This window comes from Orycteropus afer, unplaced genomic scaffold (assembly GCF_000298275.1).
Source record: "Orycteropus afer afer isolate SDZICR_OR568_19922 unplaced genomic scaffold, OryAfe1.0 scaffold00033, whole genome shotgun sequence".
In the NCBI taxonomy this organism is placed as follows: Eukaryota; Metazoa; Chordata; class Mammalia; order Tubulidentata; family Orycteropodidae; genus Orycteropus; species Orycteropus afer.
Genome location: NW_006921620.1, coordinates 1897657 through 1917367, shown reverse-complemented (window position 1 = coordinate 1917367; position 19711 = coordinate 1897657). Strand labels below are relative to the sequence as shown.

The following is a 19711-nucleotide window of genomic DNA, read 5'->3' as shown; positions in this document are numbered from 1 at the left end:
AGGGATATCATTGCTGATGTCAGATGGATCTTGGGTCAAAGCAAAGAATACCACAGAGATGTTTACTTGTGTTTTTTGACTATGCAAAAGCATTTGATTGTGTGGATCATAACAAATTGTGGATAACATTGGGAATTTCAGAACACTTAATTGTACTCATGAGGAACCTGCGCATAGGCCAGGAGGCTGTCATTCAAACAGAAAAAAAGAACACTGCATAGTTTAAAATCAAGAAGGGAGTACATCAGGATTGAATCCTTTCACCATACTTATTCAGTCTGTATGCTGAGCAAATAATCCGAGAAGCTGGACTATGTGAAGAAGAACGTGGCATCAGGATTGGAGCAAGAATCGTTAGCAAACTACGATACGCTGATGACACAACTTTGCCTCCTGAAAGTGAGGATGACTTGAAGTACTTACTGATGAAGATTGAAGAATACAGTCTTCGATATGGATTACATCTCCATATAAAGAAAACAAAAATCCTCACAACTGGACCTATAAGCAGCATCACAGTAAATGGAGAAAAGATTGAAGTTATCAAAGACTTCACATTGCTTGGTTCTACAATTGATGCCAATGGAAGCAGCAGTCAGGACATCAGACGATGTATAGCACTGGGCAAATCGGCTGCAAAGGACCTCTTTCAAGTGCTGAGGAGCAAAGATGTCTCCTTGAGGACTAAGGTGCACCTGACACTGTTGTTGTTGTTGTGTGCTGTTGAGTTGGCCCCGACTCATAGCAACCCCTCCTTGGGTTGCCGAGACAATACCACTACGGAAGTAGATTGTCCAACCTTCCTTCCAAGGAGTGGCTGCGCCTGACAGTAGCCATGGTATTTTCAATCACCTCATATGCATGCGAGAGCTGGACAATGAATAAGGAAGACTGAAGAAGAATTGATGCTTTTTAGCTATGGCATTGGTGAAGAATGCTGAAAGTACTGTGGACTGCTTAAAGAACTAACAGGGTCTGTCCTGGAGAAAGTGCAGCCAAAATTCTCCTTGGAAGTGAGAATGGACAGACTTCATCTCACCTCCTTTGGTCATGTTGTCAGAAGGGACCATTCCCTGGAGAAGGATGTCATGCTTGGTAAGGTGGAGGGTCGACAAAAGAGGAGAAGGCCCTCAATGAGACGGATTGACACAGTGGCAATGGCAATGGGCTCAAGTATAGCAGGGATCATGGAACTGGCTCAGTACTGGGTGGTGTTTCATTTTGCTGTGTATTAGGGTCGCTATGAATTGGAGATGACTTGACGGCACCTAACAACATGCAGCCTCAGCAGCTACTATGTTTTTTAAGTCGTTGTTATAAATAGGTCTGTCACACACCTTTTGCCAGTTCAACTTTTTACAGGTGTGCAACTTACTGAAAGCAATTATAATAATCGGATGTGCAACCCTATCCTTAATCAAGCATTTTTTCCATCACCATTAATCCCCCACCCCTTTTTTCCCTTGTTTCCACCCCTAGTAACCACTAATAACATTTAGTCTCTATAATTTACCTTTTCTTATCTTTTTACATAAGAAGCCATACAGTATGTGCCCTTTTGTGACTAACTTATTTCAATCAGTATAATGTCTTCAAGCTCCATCCACATTGTAGCATGTATCAAGACAAGACTTGGTCTCTTTTACTGGCTGAATAGGAGTTACTTTCACTATATGTATGTATCACATTTTGTTTATCCATTCATGTACTGGTGGGCATTTAGGTTGTTTCCACCTTTTGATTGTTGTGAATAGTGCTGCAGTAAACATTAGTATACAAGTCTCTGTTTCAAGTCTTTTGTGTATATACCTAGGAGTAAAATTACTGTGTCATATGATAGTTCTAGTTTTACTTTTTTACTATTTTCCACAACAGCTGTACCATTTTTCATTCCCATAAGCAATGGATATGAGTTCCAATTTGCCCACATCCTTGCCAACGTTTGTTATTTTCTATTTTTTCCCCCCCGTCTTAACCATGCTGATGGAAGTGAAATGGTATCTCATTGTGGTTTTGATTTGCATTTTTCTGATGGCTCATGATGTGTTCAGCATCTTTTCATACGTTTGGTGGCCATTTCAATGTCTTCTTTGGGGAATTGTCTATTCAAGTCCTTTGCACATTTTATGATTGGGTTATTTGTCTTTTTGATGTTGTCAAAGTTTTATGTATATTTTGGTTATTATATCCTTATCAGATACACATATTCTTCCAGTTGTTAGCTTGTCTTTCTTTCCATTTTTTGAGTAGTCTTTTTTTTTTTTTTTTAAATTGTGATTTGGGTGAAAGTTTACAGAGGAAATATATCTTCCATACAGCATTTCACATACACTTTGTCTCATGATGTTGACTGTAATCTTCTACAATGAAACAGCTATCCTCCCACATTTTGGTAGTCTTTTGATGAATTTTAAGATTTTATGGTTTTACTTTGTCCATTTAGGTCCATGATCCATTTGGAATTTGTTTTTGTGTATAGTGTGAGGCATGGATCCTGTTTCATTTTCCTACATGTGGGAATCCAGTTTTCCCAGCACCATTAATTGAGAAGTCCCTTCTTTCCTTATCAAATGGACTTAACCCCCTTGTCAAAAATCAGTTGACCATGAGTATATGGGTTTATTTCTGGACTCTCAATTCCGTTTTATTGGTCTAAGTCTCCATTGTTATACCAGTAATAGGCTGTTTTGATTACTGCGGCTGTATAGTATGTTTTAAAATCAGGAAGTGAGAGTCCTCCTACTTTGTTATTCTTTTTCAGATTGCTTTTGTTATTATAGGCATCTTGCCTTTCCATATAAAATTGAGAATTGGTTTTTCCATTTTTGCAAAGAAGACTGTTGGAATTTTGATTAGGATTGGTTGAATCTATAGATCGCTTTGGGTATTATTGACATCTTAACAATATTAAGACTTCTAACTGAAGAACACAGAACATTTTTTCATTACTTAAGTCTTCATTAATCTCTTTCAGCAGTGTTTTATAATTTTCATTGAATAAGTCCTTCACATCCTTGGTTAAATTTATTCCTAGGTATTTTATTCTCTTAGATCATATTTTATAGAATGATTTTAAAGTGAAAATTTAAGTCAAAATTTGGTATCAAAAGCAAATATATATTGGTTTGGGCAGGATTCTGCTCTGTCCCACATAAAGAATTTTGTGGAAAATTAAAAGAGAATGAGAATTGAAGCAGTTTGACAAATGTGCTTAGATACCAAGCCTAAGACTTCATTTGAGTAGACCATTCACTTTACGCATTAACAACAATGCAATGCATTGCCATTGAGTCAGATCCAGCTCATAGCGACCCCTCCTTGGGTTTCCTAGGCAATATCACTACGAAAGTAGATTGTCCAACCTTCCTTCCAAGGAGTGGCTGGTGAGTTTGAACCACCAGCCTTCTAGTTAGCAGTCAAGTGTCTTAGGCACTATACCACCAGAGGTCCCATTTTATGTATTACAAGTATATAAAGACAAAATGGAAATAAAGATTTTTTTCTGAGACATTTGGGTTGTATTCATCAATTTTTCAGTAATCGGTTACTCATTTGTTTTAATTATTTTAGTATCTTTTTATATAGAAGTTAGGGAAGGCAAATGCAGATTTGGTTATGTAGCGCTTGGTAACAGCTTGAACAAACCTTATATAAGTCAAGAAATTCTCTAGCCTTTTATGTCATATTTTATTCTGAAGTTTCTTAATTTTTTAGCACCATGCTCCCCTCCTCCCTGCCACTCCCTACTCACCAAACTACCGCCCACTCCTGGTTTTGAAGGAATTTGAACACATCACAAGTTAGAAAGTTATGTCTTGAAGGTGTTGAAGGTTGAAAAAGCAACAGTTCTGCTTCAGAAGTAAACTCTTGGTTTCTTCAAGTCCATTTCAAACAGTGGCTACATTAAGTAACCACTATTCTTTTCTTTTTTAGAGAAGAAAAAATTTTTAGTGGCTAATTATCAGCAGGCGTTGTGTATCTATTGTTATATAAAATCATTTTGTTATGTGTGCAATAACAATCTGTTTTGCACATGTCATTTGCCTGGGATGAACTCCAGCTTTTTAATCAACTGGCCAGACACTGGAAACATGAAGACTTGGATGAGGGGAGATAGTTGCAACTTTCTGGCATATGGGTCCTAACTTTGCCTTTGTTTTCCATTCACAGTGCTTTCCAGGTGGATATAATAATTGACATAAGACCTTTTCGAAAGAACCCTGAGGTGGTCAAAAATCTCATCCTGATCTTGAAGTGTAAAAAGTCTGTCAACTGGGTCATCAAATCTTTTGATGTTAAAGGAAACCTGAAAGTTATTGTAAGTTGGAACTTTTCTTTGTTTTGATGACTGACCATAATTTAAGTTGTTGCTTATATGTGTTATTTTCCTAAGGATTCTCTCTTTGACTTTCTCTAAGATCTCTCAAATATTTTTTACTATGCAAAATAGGCTACTCCTTGGTTCCTCATGACAAGGGTAGACGGTGTGGTGGTTAGAAACCTGAAGGCTGGGGTCAGGACAGCCCAAGGTTTGAGTCTCAAACCAAAACCAAACTCACTGCTGTCGAGTCAGGTCTGACTCATAGCGACCCCTCCTTGGGTTTCCGAGGTGGTATCACCATGAAAATAGTGCCCAGTATTCCTTCTGAGGAGTGGCTGGTGGGTTTAAACCACCAGCCTTCTGGTTAGCAGTCAAATGCCTTAAGCCCTACACCACTAGAGCTCCCAAATTGTAAACTTGGGCGAGTCCCTTAACCCTACCAGGCCCAGCTGCCTCATTTGTGAAATTCCTGAAGTGTATGAAGTGCTCTTAAGTCATAGTTGTTGTTAAGTTACCCCTGACTCATGGGAACCCATGTACAACAGGATCAGACCATTGTGACTCACGGGGTTTTCATTGAGTGATTTTTTTGGAAATAGATCACCAGGGCTGTCTTCCTAGTCTGTCTTGGTCTGAAAGCTTCACTGAAATCCGTTCAGCTTCATAGCAACACGCAGGCCTCCACTGGCAGGTGGGTGGAGACTGCACGTGAGGTGCATGGGCTAGGAATCGAACCTGGGTCTCCTTCATGAAAAGCAAGAATTCTACTGCTGGACCACCACTGTCTGCCCCTAGTCATAGTCAGTGGAGAATAATGAACTTCTCAATCATGAAAGATTTAATTATATTTATTATTCTGGTCACAATAAATGTAGAATAATGAACATGATTAAAACTTTATGACTGAGAGTTCTGCAAGGGCCTCAGTGTCATGGTCCCACAAGTCAGCTCTTCATTTGGGGTTAGGTTCTTAAGGAAGGTGTGGGATATCAGGTCAACCCCAGCTCACACCAGGAACTTCTCTTTTTGAGATAAATACCTAATATCTACTTGCTTATAAATTCTAAGGGTGAAACACTGAAAAAAGAATCATAATAATTGAAATGTGAGATTATACTGCAAAAGTATACCCTCGACATTTGACTGCTACCCAGAAGGCTGGCGGTTCAAACCCACCAGCCACTCCTTGGAAGGAAGATTGGGCATTCTACTTCCGTAGTGATACTGCCTCGGAAACCCAAGTAGTGGTCACTATGAATCGGATCTGACTCAGTGGCAGTGAGTTTGGTTTTTTGGTTTTGGTTCCATAAGCATTATATTTTCTTGAAGGAAATACGCTTATGAGGCTTAGCTGGTTGGCATTATGGGCAGACCGCAGCAGCTTGTTTCTTAAAAAGTTGAGTGTTGAAATCTGGTGACCTAAATCTTATTTCCAATGTTTAGGAGGTCAGTATTTCATGAAATCAAAGTGAATTGTACTGAAATTAAACAAAAAAAAGAAAACCCTCCTCCCCAATTTTTAGAAGATAGTTATCTCTTTAGCATCTCTTGTAGGCTCAAATTTTGGTACATTGTTCTTTTTAAAATTGTGGCCTATATTCCTCTTTTACCATCTGTATTGACTCAGTTCAATGGGTGGGTTTTCTGTTTTCAGAATTTTAGAGGGACTGCCTTTAGTTTTTGTATTCATTCATTCATGGCACCTTCCCGTGGGATACAGCCTTGAACAAAGCCAGTAGTAGTTCCCTAGGCAAAGTTGTGTCACAGCCCTCACCAGAGGCAGCAGAAGAGCCACAAGTGTGCACACACACACACACACACACACATCTTAATTTTGAAGTAATAGTTTCTGGTTTTGGTCGGTTTTTAAAAAACCTTGAGAGAATCTCAATAAGCCATCCTGTGTAATGGTGATACATTAATTTGGTGTTGAGCACAAAGTCCAGCTGTGATTTTCTGAAGTCAGAGATGTTTTATGGCCTTCCCTTGCATGGCATGAAGGGTGTTGGTGACCTGGGGTGTCTGCTGCCTTTACTGCCTGGCACACCAACCAAATGTTTTTAATTTCAGAATAACAAAAACAGGAAAGGGAATCATGCTTTGAAAGGCAATAACATACGGTACTTTTTAATTCCCTGCTGGAGTTCTTGTGTAAATGTTCTTTCGGCCCTGACCCTTAAATGGCTCTTTCTGTCCCTGAATATGTGTGCCTGGTCCATGGCACTCATGGAGCTCACATTGAATGTCTCCGCCTCTCATGTGAATCAGAAAGGCTAGAAATGAGGTCGCTCATCCCAATACAAGATCTGTTTATATTCTCCTTTGGCTGTACTCCTGTTCCAGGCCAATTTTGGACAATGCATGACAACATTACTAAACAATTAGGTAATGTTTCATGATGTTCTTTTTTATTCCCCCAATCAGTTTCATGCTTTGTGATGTCCTAACTCCCTGTCTCAGATGTGAATTCTGGTGGTCCTAGGAGGAAAGGTATCTTCTAAGAGAAAGGCACGAGTTAGTGCTTAGAAAGAGGAAATTGTTTTATAGTGACCTTGTTTTGAGTATTTCCTTTGGAGGCAGCATAGTGAAGTGGAAAGAATCCTGGCTTTGGTTCCAGATAGGGCTGGATTCACATCTTATGTCCCATTGTCATTAATCCCAATAGATATTGAACAATTTAATTGAGTCTGTTTCCTCACCTGTGAAATGGGTATGATGATAGCACTCACCTTGAGAGTTATTGTGAGGCTTAGCTGAGTTCATTCATTCATTCAAATATGTGTTAAGTGACTACAGAGTGTTTTATCTAAAGCATGCAGCACAGTGCTAGTCAATTCCTAGTTATATGTACTACTTAACTTCTGTTAGCCTCCAGTTCCTCTTCTCTAACAAAAGAATAGGAATGCCTATCTCTTTATGTTATTAAGATAATTAAATAAGCTAATATATGGAGCTCTGGTGGCATAGGGCCTAAGGCATTTGACTACTAACCAGAAGGTTGGTGGTTCAAACCCACCAGCCACTCTATGGAAGGAAGACTGGGCAATCTACTTCCGTAGAGATTTACCACCTGGGAGACCTAATGGGGGTTGCTCTGACTTGAAATCGACTCGATGGCAGTGAGTTTTTTTTTTTTTTTTTTAATATATGGAAAGCATAGTGCCTGGAATAAAAACGAGATTCTTTTTCTTCCCTCCATAAGCAATTCTTTAAATGTATATATATAGCAAGTATTATAGTACTTCTCTAAACAAAATTCAAACAAAGACAAATGTCCACCACGGAATTGTGTACCTTTCCTGGAAAGAACTGGTGGGTACATTTAAAGAAGAGTATCATCATATGGTGTGTGCACATGTGGGTTGGGCGCATACAGACAGAATGTGTTCTCCCCATGAGAATGGTCAGAAAGAGGCACAGAGGGCTGTGCTGTGGCCAAGACTGGGAATATTAGAAGTGTCCCCATTGCCATGTCCAAGCCTGGCTGATTTTTCAGGTCCCTTTGTGGACCATGAGTAATTGCTTTTATAGCAGGAAGAACCTTCTAAACATAAAACAATAGATGGAGAACATGTTAGATGTTTCCTGTGGTACTATTTCAGTGGCTTCAGGCCTTCAAGGTTGGTGATGGCCAACTTAAAAACAAAAGACATTTTAAAAAATCCTAGTGGGAATATGTAGCATAGTGCCTAAGACACTTGACTGCTAACCAGAAGGCTGGCGGTTCAAACCCACCAGCCACTCCTCGGAAGGAAGATGGGGCAATCTACTTCCGTAGTGATACTGCCTTGGAAACCAAGGAGGGGTCGCTATGAGTCGGGTCCGACTCGATGGCACATAACAACAACAACAACAACAGTGGGAATATGCCCTGTACTCTGGCTGGCCCCCACTCCCTCCCCTAATGAGTTCTAATATCGTGGTAAGGAAGTGGGGGAAGACATTTAGGCTATGTATCTGTTTCTCACCTTTCAGGAAGATGTGGCTTGGAAAGATGGTGGTGACTGCTCCCTTGAATACTCTCATTTGGAGTAGTTCACAGAAGTTGGAAATGTCTGGAACTCCCAGAACTATAGAGTGAGAGGAATTTGCTCAATGCTGGGAACCAACCTGCCTGCCATTGTCCTGAGCCTTCTTGCTTTACAAAGATATAAATAGATTCTTATATTGTTGTTGTTGTTATGTGCCGTCGAGTCAGACCCGACTCATAGTGACCCCTTCTTGGGTTTCCGAGGCAGTATCACTACGGAAGTAGATTGCCCCATCTTCCTTCCAAGGAGTGGCTGGTGGATTTGAACCGCCAGCCTTCTGGTCAGCAGTCAAGTGCCTTAACCACTATGCTACCAGAGCTCCCAGCCTTATATATCATTAAAGAAAAAAAAAAAAACATTACTGTCAAGTTGATTCCTACTCATAGTGACACTATAAGACAGAATAGAGCTACCCCATAGGGTTTCCAAGGCTTTAAATCTTTATGAAGGCACATTACTACCTCTTTCTGCTGTGGAGCAGCTGGTGGGTTCGAACCACTGACTTTTCAGTTAGCAGCCAAGTGCTTAACTGTGCTACCAGGCCTCCTTATAAATCACTAGGCATAGTCAATGTGAGTTGTACTGACAGCTCCAGGATTTAATGTGGAAAGTTATACTGACAGCTCCTGGATTTAATGTGGAAAGGTGTAAACAGATCTTTCCATATTGATACAGAAAGACAGGTGGCAGTGATGCTGATAGTATTCTGGAAATATGATATTTTCTTAGCTGTTCAACAACATGAAAGACTAGGGCCGATGAGGCCCAACTGTACTGTTGCAATAGTAGCCAATCAAAAAACATGCTGCTTTGAAAGGCTGGAAGTTGCTGTGTCTAGGAAGAAATTGCTGTTGAATAAATGAATAAAGAGTTCTAAGAACAAATTGATAAAGGACAACTATAGTAAATGCTATAACATACACAGTTTTACAACAACAGTAACAATAAACAAAAATATATGTGAGCGGTTACATATGTAAATATGTAAATATGTATGTTATTATATAGTTGTGGGAAGGCATATGTGAGTACGTTTGTGTGCATATATAGGTTTATTTTTGGCCATATGTGTATACATGTTTCTGTGTGCTGTATATAAATTCATATATACAATAAAACATGTAGAGAGCAGAGTTAGGAATACTTTCTAGCAATACCCAAACACCTCATGGGATTGATTTACTGAGTTCAAAAGCTTAGGACCATAGTTTTGTGGGATAACTAGGTCAACTGGCATAGCTTAGTTTATAACTTTAGTTCATAAATATGATGTTCCATATCTTAGTTTGGTGAGTAGTGCCTGGGGTCTTAAAAGCTTGATAGCAGCCATCTAAGAGACAACTATTGGTCTTTTCCCATATGGAGCAAAGAAGAATAAAGGAAACCAAAGATTCAAGGAAGATATTAGTCCACATTACTAATGGCCTGTGTGAACCACAGCCTCTTCTAACCTGAGACCAGAAGAGCTAGAGGGTGCTTGGCTACCACCACTAACCGTTCTGACCAGTGACGCAATAGAAGGTCCTGAATGAAATGGGAGAAAAATGTAAAACAAAATTCAAATTATTGAAAAAAAGAAAAAACAAACAAACAAAAAGACCAGGCTTACTGGGCTGATAGAGACTAAAGGAATCCCCAAGACTATCACTCTAAGATAACCTTTTAGCCTGGAAGTAAAACCACTCCCAGAGGTCACCTTTCAGCCTTGTATATAGATTGGTCTATAAAATAAACAACAACACCCATGTGCTCCTTAGAACAGTCAACTGTATGAGATCCACGGTTAACATTTACCCTAAAGCCAAGATGAAAACGCAAAAAGGGTCAGGGAAACTAGATGGATAGGGGCAGGCAAGGTGGAAATGGTGAGAGTGCTGACACATTAAGGGAATTGTAATCAATGTCATGGAATAATTTGTGTATGAATTGTTGAATAGGAATCTAATTTGCTGTGTGTAAACTTATTATTTCACAATGAAATATTTAAAGAAAAAAAAAATGGATACTTCTTCACCTCATTTTGAGGAGCTTTGGTGGCACAGTAGTTAAGTCATTTGACTGCTAACCAAAAGATTGGTGGTTCAAACCCACCAGCTGCTCCATAGGAGCTCTGGAGACATAGTGCCTAAGGCATTTGACTGCTAAGCAGAAGGCTGTTGGTTCAAACCCACCAGCCACTCCTTAGAAGGAAGACTGAGTGATCTAGTAGAGATAGATACTACCTTGGAAACCCAAGGAGGGGAGGGGTCGCTATGAGTCAGGACCAACTCAATGGCAGTGAGTTTGGTTTGTCTGTTTGTTTGTTCCATGGTAGAAAGATGAGGCAGTCTGCTTCCATAAAGATGTACAACCTTGGAAGTCCTATGAGACAGTTCTACTCTGTCCTGTAGGGTTGCTGTGCATTGGAGTCAACTCAGTGATAGTGTTTTTTTTTTTTTGTTTTTTTGTTTTTTTTGGTTTTACCTCATTTTAGATTTTTCTCTTTTTTTAACCCTTTTATTTCCCTAAGGAATTTTATCCAAATCAGAGTAAGAGTTAGAACATTCTGAATTTATGAAACTAAGGTTGTAAATAGCTACAAAATCCCAAAGCTCTGTGGTACCTGTACATGCAGCATCTGTGACTGGTCATTTCGACAAGTTTCCCTCATATAAGCACCCTGGGTAATAGAAAAAGATACTGGGTGAGATCCTTTAAGCTTTGAATTAAAATATGTATGTCCTCGGCCAATATCCCACAACCAAAGAGGCCGAGAGAACTGAGAGCCTGTGAATCTTTTATAGTTTTACAGTGGGAAAGGATTAATATTTAGTCATGTTGGAGGCAAACAGTGGGAAACAAATGGGGAATTTGGGAAAAATGCTGCATGTATGCAAGGGAAAATAATTGGGCATGGAAATTAAAGCAATTTTTATGCAGCATGAAAATGGCATAATCTGCATGCTGGAATGGCTGATCGGCCCTGTTGGAGCAGTTGTCGGGAACATCTCTTCCCTTCGGAAGAGCATTCAGCTCCCTTCCCATCTGGTAAGACCACTGCTGCTGGAGGCAGCAAGTGATGGGAAAATTGACCTTCCAAGTTCTGGGTGCTCAGAGTCTATCTTAAAAGTGCAATAAGGATCTTACTGTTGTTAGGTACTGTCAAGTCAAGTCACTTCCACCTCACGCACAGCAGGACGAAATGCTGTCCAGTCCCGCGCCATCCTCACGTGTGTGTGAGCCCGTTGTTGTAGCCACCGTGTCAGTGCAGTTCTGCTGCTATCCATCCATAAGGTTTTCACTGGCCAATTTCTTTCCGAGGTAGATTCCCAGGTCCTTCATCAAGGTGGATTGACATGGTGGCTGCAATGATGAGCTCAAGTATAGCAAGGATCATGGAGCTGGCATGGGATCGGGCAGTGTTTCATTCTGCTGTGCATGGGGTCACTATGAGTCAGAAACGACTTGACAGCACCTAACAACAACAAAACAGTGACTGTATAACTATAGACCAGTAGCAACATCATGGTAAAATGGAGAAAAGATTGACATTTTCAAGGATTTCGTTTTACTTGAATCCACAGTTGACACCCATCCAAGCAGCAGTCAAGAAATCAAGCAATATATTACATTGGATAAATCTCTCCTGCAAAAGACCTCTTTAAACTGCTAAAGAGCAAAGATGTCACTTTGAAATCTAAGGTGCACCTGACCCAAGCCATGTATTTTCAGTCACTTCATAGGCATGCAAAAGCTGGACAATGAATAAGGAAGACTGAAGAATTGGTACATTTAAATTATAGAGATGGTTACCTCTAGTAACCAACAAAGAAAATTTCCTTCCATATATAAACCTTTCCTTGACTTTTCATAGTAGCAGATAAATATAATATTTGTCCTTCTGTGATTGACTTATTTCTCTCAGCATAATGTCCTCCAAGTTCATCCATGTTATGCAGTGTTTTGCAGATTCTACATTATTCTTTAGCGTTGCTTAGTATTCCATTGTGTGTATGTACCATAGTTTGGTTGTCCATTCTTCTGTTGATGGGTTCCTAGGTTGTTTCCCTCTTTTTGCTGTCGTAAATAGTGCTGTGATGAACATGGGTGAGCGTATAGCTGTTCTTGTCCTGGCTCTTACTTCTTTGGGATATATACCTAGTAATGGAATTGCTGGGTCAAATGGTATTTCTAATTCCAACTTTTTAAGGAATTGCCATACTGCTTTCCACAGTGGCTGTATCATTTGACAGTCCCACTAGCAGTGTATGAGCGTCCCAGTCTTTCCACAGCCTCCCCAACATTTCTTATTTTCTGTCTTGTTGAACTTTGCTACTAGTACTAGGGCAAGATGGTATCTCATTGTTGTTTTGATTTGCATCTCTCTAATGGCTAATGATCGTGAGCGTTTCTTCATATGTTTATTGGCCTCCTGAATATCCTCTTTGGTAAAGTGTCTATTCATATCTTCTGCCCATTTTTAAATTAGATTATTTATCTTTTTTTTGTTGAGCTGTTGGAGTTTTCTATAAATTCTAGAGATAAGTTCCTTGTCAGATATGTCATTGCCAAGTATTTTTTCCTAATTTGTAGTTTCTCTTTTTATTGTTTTGGAGAAGTCTTTGGAAGCACATAAAAATTTAAGAAAGTCCCTTTCATCTAGTTTATCTTCTACTGAAACACAATAGCATTTTAAAACATAAAGTGTAAGAGTATTCAGTTAATAGAATTGGCAAATAAATACAATTAATAGGATTGCAAAATTGATCAAAATTATAAATATTGGTTGCATCACCATATGGAATTTCATAGTTTGCAAAGGTGAAATAGTCTCAACACTGAAGTAACTAACTTGTGCCTTCTTTCATTGAATCTAGGGTACAGAAGTAGAAGCTGGGACATATGTTAGCAATATTGCAAGCACTTCTGTATTCTTTATACATAATTTTAGATAAAAATGACATAGGAAAGGCTCTCCTATTTGGTATTTCAACATTAACCTAACTCTACAGTGACAGACTAGATATACTTTTAGTATGTAGCTCCTTCGTTGTCACTGGATTAATACTATTTTTTTTTTAATCAATCTAACCAACCCAAACTGTGTAGTCATACATGAAATAGATATCTTTGAAACTGCTGTTAAAAGGTTTATACACCAGTATTCTTGTTGGTATTGTGTGCCGTCAAGTCTGTTTTCAACTCAGCAACCCTGTGTGACAAAGTAGAATTGCCCTAAAGGGTTTCTCAGGTTGAAATCCTTTCAGGAACAGATCTCCAGGTTTTTTCTCCCACAGAGTAGCTGGTGGTTTGAACTGCCAACCTTTAGACATAACCATTTGGGTTCAAAAGAATGAATAATTACCTGATCCACAATATAGACTTCATTTGATTCCGGTATGTAATTAATCTTACTGAAAGCAGTATTTAATTTTAGACTCATGAGTGAAATTTTGCTGTAATCTTCAGGCTCCTAACAGTATTGGCTTTGGGAAAGAAAGCGAAAGATCCATGACAATGACCAAATCAGTAAGAGATGACGTTCCTTCTACTCAAGAGAATCTGGTCAAATGGGCTTTAGACAATGGATATAGTCCAGTAACATCATATACAATGGCCCCTGTGGCTAATAGATTTCACCTTCGGCTTGAAAACAATGGTAAGTATGACTTTTTAAAAATTATATTAAACTACAATTTATTTTGACTTCTATGGTGCTATTTTTCTGTTGCACATTTAAAAATTATCTGGAATTGTGATGGATAGTTTTGGTGAAAATATCTTTTATATAGACTTTCAGTAAAGTGGAGTTGACTATATGTTGGAGAACATTGTTATAGACTTAGAACAATCGTGTTCACTGTGATTATCTTAAGAATAAATTAAGCCTGGCCTTTCTCTCAATAAAGGAGCTCTGGTGGTGTGTTGTTTAAAACATTGAGCTGCTAACCAGAAGTTTAGTAGTGGTCCAGATCCACCAGCCACGCAGTGGGGAAAAAGATGAGGCAATTTACTTCTGTAGAGATTTACAGCCTTGGAAACCCTATTAGGGCAGTTCTGCTCTGTCCTGTAGGGTTTCTTTGAGTCAGAATCAGCTTGATGACAGTGAGTTTTTGGGTTTTTCTCTCAGTAGGCATCAAATGACTGCTTATGGCTGAGAATTCAAAGAGGATAGGACTACAGAAGAGAAGTCCTTACTCAGTGACTATCTTGTAGGAAAATAGTCATGAGGACTCATACTGGTGCTTTCTCATTCTCACCCAGAGGGAGAGCAGGAGTTCTTACTCCAATGCGATGCAGCAGAAAACAAAGGCTCAACAAGTTCTTGAGGTTTAACAGTTTTTATAGCTAGCAGAATTTGAGCCTTCTGGGTAGCAAATGCCTAAGGCACTGTGCCACCAGAGCCCCTATAAAGAGGCAGCAAAATAATTTTGTAATATCGATATTGCAAGAAATATTTAGAGAAACTATTCTAAAGAATCTCTAGACTCAAAGAAAACATTTTTTTTTAATTTAATGGAATAATATTGTCCCACATAATTTATTTATGTATTTTTATAATTTGTAGGCCTTAGAAGTCTCCTAATCCAGTGGTTCTCAACCTTGGCTAAACATTGGAACCACATGGGGAACTTTAAAATATATTAATGACTGGATCTCATCCCCAGAGAGTCTGATTTTCAATTGGCCTTGGGTGCTGCTTGAGCATAGACATTATTTTTTTTAAGCTCCCAGAGTGATTTTAGTGTGTAGCTAAAGTTAAGAACCAATCCCCTAATTTTAAAAATTAGAAAACTGAAGCACTTGCCCAAAGTCACTCAGCTAATTGTGGAGAGCACCACAGTTCTAGGCCTCAGGCTTCCAGAATCCTAACCTCTTTTATACATTGCTCATTAAAGGTGATTTTACACATGTTCGTTCTGTGCTTATTCCACCTCTTTCTGCCTCTCTTGATGATGATTGTGGCCTAGCATCATAAAACATTAATGATTCTTTGCCTTCTCCATCCCTCCAGAGGAGATGAGAGATGAGGAGGTCCACACCATCCCTCCTGAGCTGCGAATCCTGCTGGGCCATGACACCCTGCCTGCTGTGGAGAACCCGCCCATCCGAGGAGGAGGAGGCCAAGTCAGAGGCTTCCCCTTTCCTTTTCCCGACATCTCCAGGAGAGGCCAAAAAGAAGGGGAAGAAGATGGGATTCCCTGGCCAAAGGATCCTGTCAGCCCCAGCATACAACTGTTTCCTGATCCCAGAGAGCCAGAAGAGGTTCAAGGGAGCATGGATGTTGCCCTGTCAATCAAATGTGATAATGAAAAGATGACCGTGGCTGTAGAAAAAGATTCTCTTCAGGTCAGTATAGTTAAACTGTCACCTCCCTCTCCATTTGGTCCCCAGTCTATGCTAGTTATTTCCCTCTAGTAGCTCTGTCACTTCTGAACTCTGGAGACTTAATGCTGTTTTCTCAGTTGGATGGACCTACTTCCTTTGGCTGCAATTCTCACCCGGTTCCTGTTGTTCTCAGGTGGGGGATGAGAAAGGGGGAGCAGATTCTTGTGTGTCAATATTTTGCTACTGAATTTCCAAGGCCAAGAAACATAATCCTTGGGCTCTTGAGAGGTAGTAGACTAGGAAGAGGCAGGTGGGGGAAGGGGAATGCAAGCCTCTAATAACCTTAAATTAGAAGACCAGATAAAATCTATTAACTGTGTGCAGCAGAACTGCCTGTGGGCCCCTGTTAAGTCTTGGATGTTGTTGTTTCAGGCCAGTGGATACTCAGCAATAGAGCTCACCTTGTTGGATCCTACCTGCAAGGCCAAGATGAATGACACCCACTTCATTTTGGAGTCTCCCCTGAATGGCTGTGGTACTCAGCACCGGCGATCAGCCCTTGATGGCATGGTTTACTATAACTCTGTGAGTATTCTCCAGAACAGAGCTTTGCCCTTTATCAGAGCCTGGTTCAGTGTTACCATTTGTCTTCATTCCATCAAGAGTCTTAAAATTTCTGTGAAAATGAGGAGGGAGCAGCCCAGACCTAGACAAAGTCAAGTGTCAGTTCTCACCAAAATGTGATGCACTTGACCCTCTCTGAACTCTTGTTATTTCCCTTATTAATGAATTTGTGGGAGTTGGAAGCCCCCATTCTCTTTGTGGTGCATTTGTGGTGATCTCTGCAATCTTGTCCTTCCAGCTCCTTCTAGAGCTGAATCCAGCGAAGGGTTCACTGGTAAGGGTGAAATAGCCTGGACTTCGTGGGGGTAAAACTCAAGTCTGCAGTTGAGCACCTCTACACAACTGAGCTAACCAGACATGTGTTCTCTGTAGCCTCACTTAAGTCTTGTACAGAAAAGGGAGGACTCTCTTTTCTTCCAAAAGAAAGAAATATGGAGGCATATAGGGTGAACATGTACACCAGGTGGATACACTCCTTAGAATGATCAATCATGGGAGAATAGAAGGGCAGTATTTGCATCGGGAGATGGTTTAGGGGGCAGGAATGCATAGGAAAGAAGGACAGAGGGGAAGAGTAACTACAGGGAGGAAGTGGGAAGAGAGCTGTTACATTGCGAGGACTGCAGTAAGTGTCATGAAACAAATATATATGAATTGCTGTGTGCAAAATGAATTTGTGTTGTATACTTTGAACCAAATCACAATAAAAATTTTAAAAAAATCTGAAACAGACCTTTCAGAAATTATTATTAAATCACACTCTCCACCTTGAAGAGGGGCTTCTAATGGAAGTTACCTAGAGGGAGAGTCTACACATTGCCCAGATGATAATCCATTGCAATAACCTTCACTTTCATCAGACCATCTGAATCCTTTTTATTTTGAATAAACCCATTCTCTTAGAGATAGACACTAAGCAATGAATATTGCTAGGTGCCGTTGAGTTAGGTGCCATTGTGTTGGCTCTGGATCATAACAACCCTCTCTACAACAGACCAGAACACAGCCTGGTCGTGCACCATCCTCACAATCCTTGCTATATTTGAGCCCATTGTTGCAGCCACTGTGTCAATCCATTTCATTGAAGGTCTTCCCCTTTATCACTGACCCTCTGCTTTACCAAGCATGACATCCTTCTCCAGGGAATGGTCCCTTCTGACAACATGACCAAAGTAGGTGAGGTGAAGTTTGGCCATTCTCACATCCAAGGAGCATTCTGGCTGTACTTCTTCCGGGACAGATTTGTTAGTTCTTCTGGTACTTTCAGCATTCTTCACCAATACCACAACTCAAAAACATCAACAACTCTTTGGTCTTCCTTATTCACTGTCCAGCTCTCACATGCATATGAGGCGATTGAAAATCCCATGGTTTGGGTTAGGCACACCTTTGTCTTCAAAGAGACATCTTTGCTCTTCAGCACTTTAATCAGATTTTTTGCAGCAGATTTGCCCAATGCAGTATGTCTAATTTCTTGACTGCTGCTTCCACTGGTGTTGATTGTAGATCCAAGTAATATGACATCTTTGACAACTTCAGTCTTTTCTCCATTTCTCATGATGTTGCTTATTGGTCCAGTTGTGAGGATTTTTGTTTTCTTTATGTTGAGGTGTAATCCATACTGCAAACTATAGTCTTTAATCATCATCAGTAAGTGCTTCAAATCATCCTCACTTTCAGCAAGCAAAGTTGTGTCATCTGCGTATCCAAGTTGTCAGTGAGTCTTCCTCTAATCCTGATGCCACATTCTTCATATAGTCCAGCTTCTCAGATAATTTGCTCAGCATACAGATTGAATAAGTGTGATGAAAGGCTACAACCCTGATGCAATCCCTTCCTGATTTTAAACCATGCAGTATCTCCTTGTTCTGTTTGAACAGCAGCCTCCTGGTCTATGTACAGATTCCTGATGAGCACAATCAAGTGTTCTGGAATTCCCATTCTTCTCAGTGCTGTCTTTAATTTGTTATGATCCACACAATTGAATGCTTTTGCATAGTCAATAAAACACAAGTAAACATGTTTCTGCTATTCTTTGCTTTCAGCCAAGATCCATCTGTTATCAGCAGTGAATATTAAAAGAATTCAAAGCATGAAAACTCAAAACAACAACAAAAAAAACTTAGTGTTAATTTTTATGGTCCAAATAAAACTCAGATATCCCCATACTCTGCTTTGTCATGGTGTACGTGAATGTGTTTCCTCTCAGTGCCTCATCCAGGGGTGGGATGCTGCTGACTCTTAATCCAGTTTTGCTGTGGGATGGGGAAGGGGGAAGCTGCTAGCTTTTACCACTGCTGGTTGACAGATGGATTTGACCTAATCCAGAGAAGAGACTAGCAATTGGGGTTCATGTGGGAACTGGTTCTCCTGTGAGCCTGAGTTTATTACTCCTCAGAGAATCTTAGAATATTTGAGCTGGAAAGAACCCTAAGATGATCTCATCCAACTTCCTCCTTTCACAGGTGAGGAAATTGAACTCCAGAGAGTTACGAAACTTGTTTAGATTCAAGGGACTAGTTAACGGCAGAGCCAGGACTGAATTCCACTTCCTGACTTTTGGTCCACTGATCTTACCAGGCTGGCCCAGCTAATCTCCCTTTGTTACTTGGATAAATTATTAACCTTTGACTTCTATGAAAAACAACCTACAATTATCCACTTTTTCTAGATATAATGAATGTCATATATTGCTCATATAATTGTTTTCAACACTTTTTAAACTGGTATCCAGATTAACACCAATAAGCAACTTTGATAATCTGTATGTTTTCAAAGAAAAAAAAAAGTATTGGCTGAGAAGAGAAACGTGTTACTGAGAGGTCTTAAATTCTCTTCCTTCTTATGTATTATTATAGTCTTTAATTATGATACCCAGCATAACCAAAACCCTGGGTGCCTGCTGCTTTTGCTGTTCTTTCCTTTTGAGGACTTGGTAAAGAATAGAGAGACAGTGTACCTTCATTCTCTTCCCATTCTACTTGCTGCAGTGAATAATTTTAGGTGTTTGTTCCAACTATAATTGTTTATAGTAATTTTCAGATATACTACATGTTTTTATTTTGTAGCATGTTCAGAATCCAAGCATGTGAAGCTCCCTTCCCTTGTCCATTCTCCTTCCCCACCCCCCACACCAAAAAAGGATGACTTCTTTAAGGAGTCCCATAGAGCTACATATGCAAAGAAATTAGAGTTTTATTTATGAAGTCCCAGTCCTTGGTTTTTGTTTTTGATCCTACCTAGTACCAGAAGGCTCAAACCCACTAGCCACTCCTCAGAAGGCAGGTTGGGCAATCTACTTCCATAGTGATACTGCCTTGGAAAACCAAGGAGAGGTCACTGTGAGTCGGATGCGACTCCACAGCAGTGGTTTTGGTTTTTGGTTTATCTAGTACTAACCCAGGAATAGTCCTTTTAACCAATGTTA

General features: G+C 39.8%; 1 protein-coding gene across 1 annotated transcript in view; it reads left to right on the top strand.

Annotated features, from left to right (window-relative positions):
- TGFBR3 (transforming growth factor beta receptor 3) overlaps positions 1–19711 on the top strand; it is a 190835-nt gene that overhangs the window by 133588 nt on the left and 37536 nt on the right. Inside the window, exons 7-10 of the mRNA XM_042780300.1 lie at positions 4171–4318; positions 13801–13990; positions 15347–15681; positions 16093–16245. Coding sequence (XP_042636234.1) covers positions 4171–4318; positions 13801–13990; positions 15347–15681; positions 16093–16245 — 826 coding nt within the window. The remainder of the gene's footprint in view (positions 1–4170; positions 4319–13800; positions 13991–15346; positions 15682–16092; positions 16246–19711) is intronic.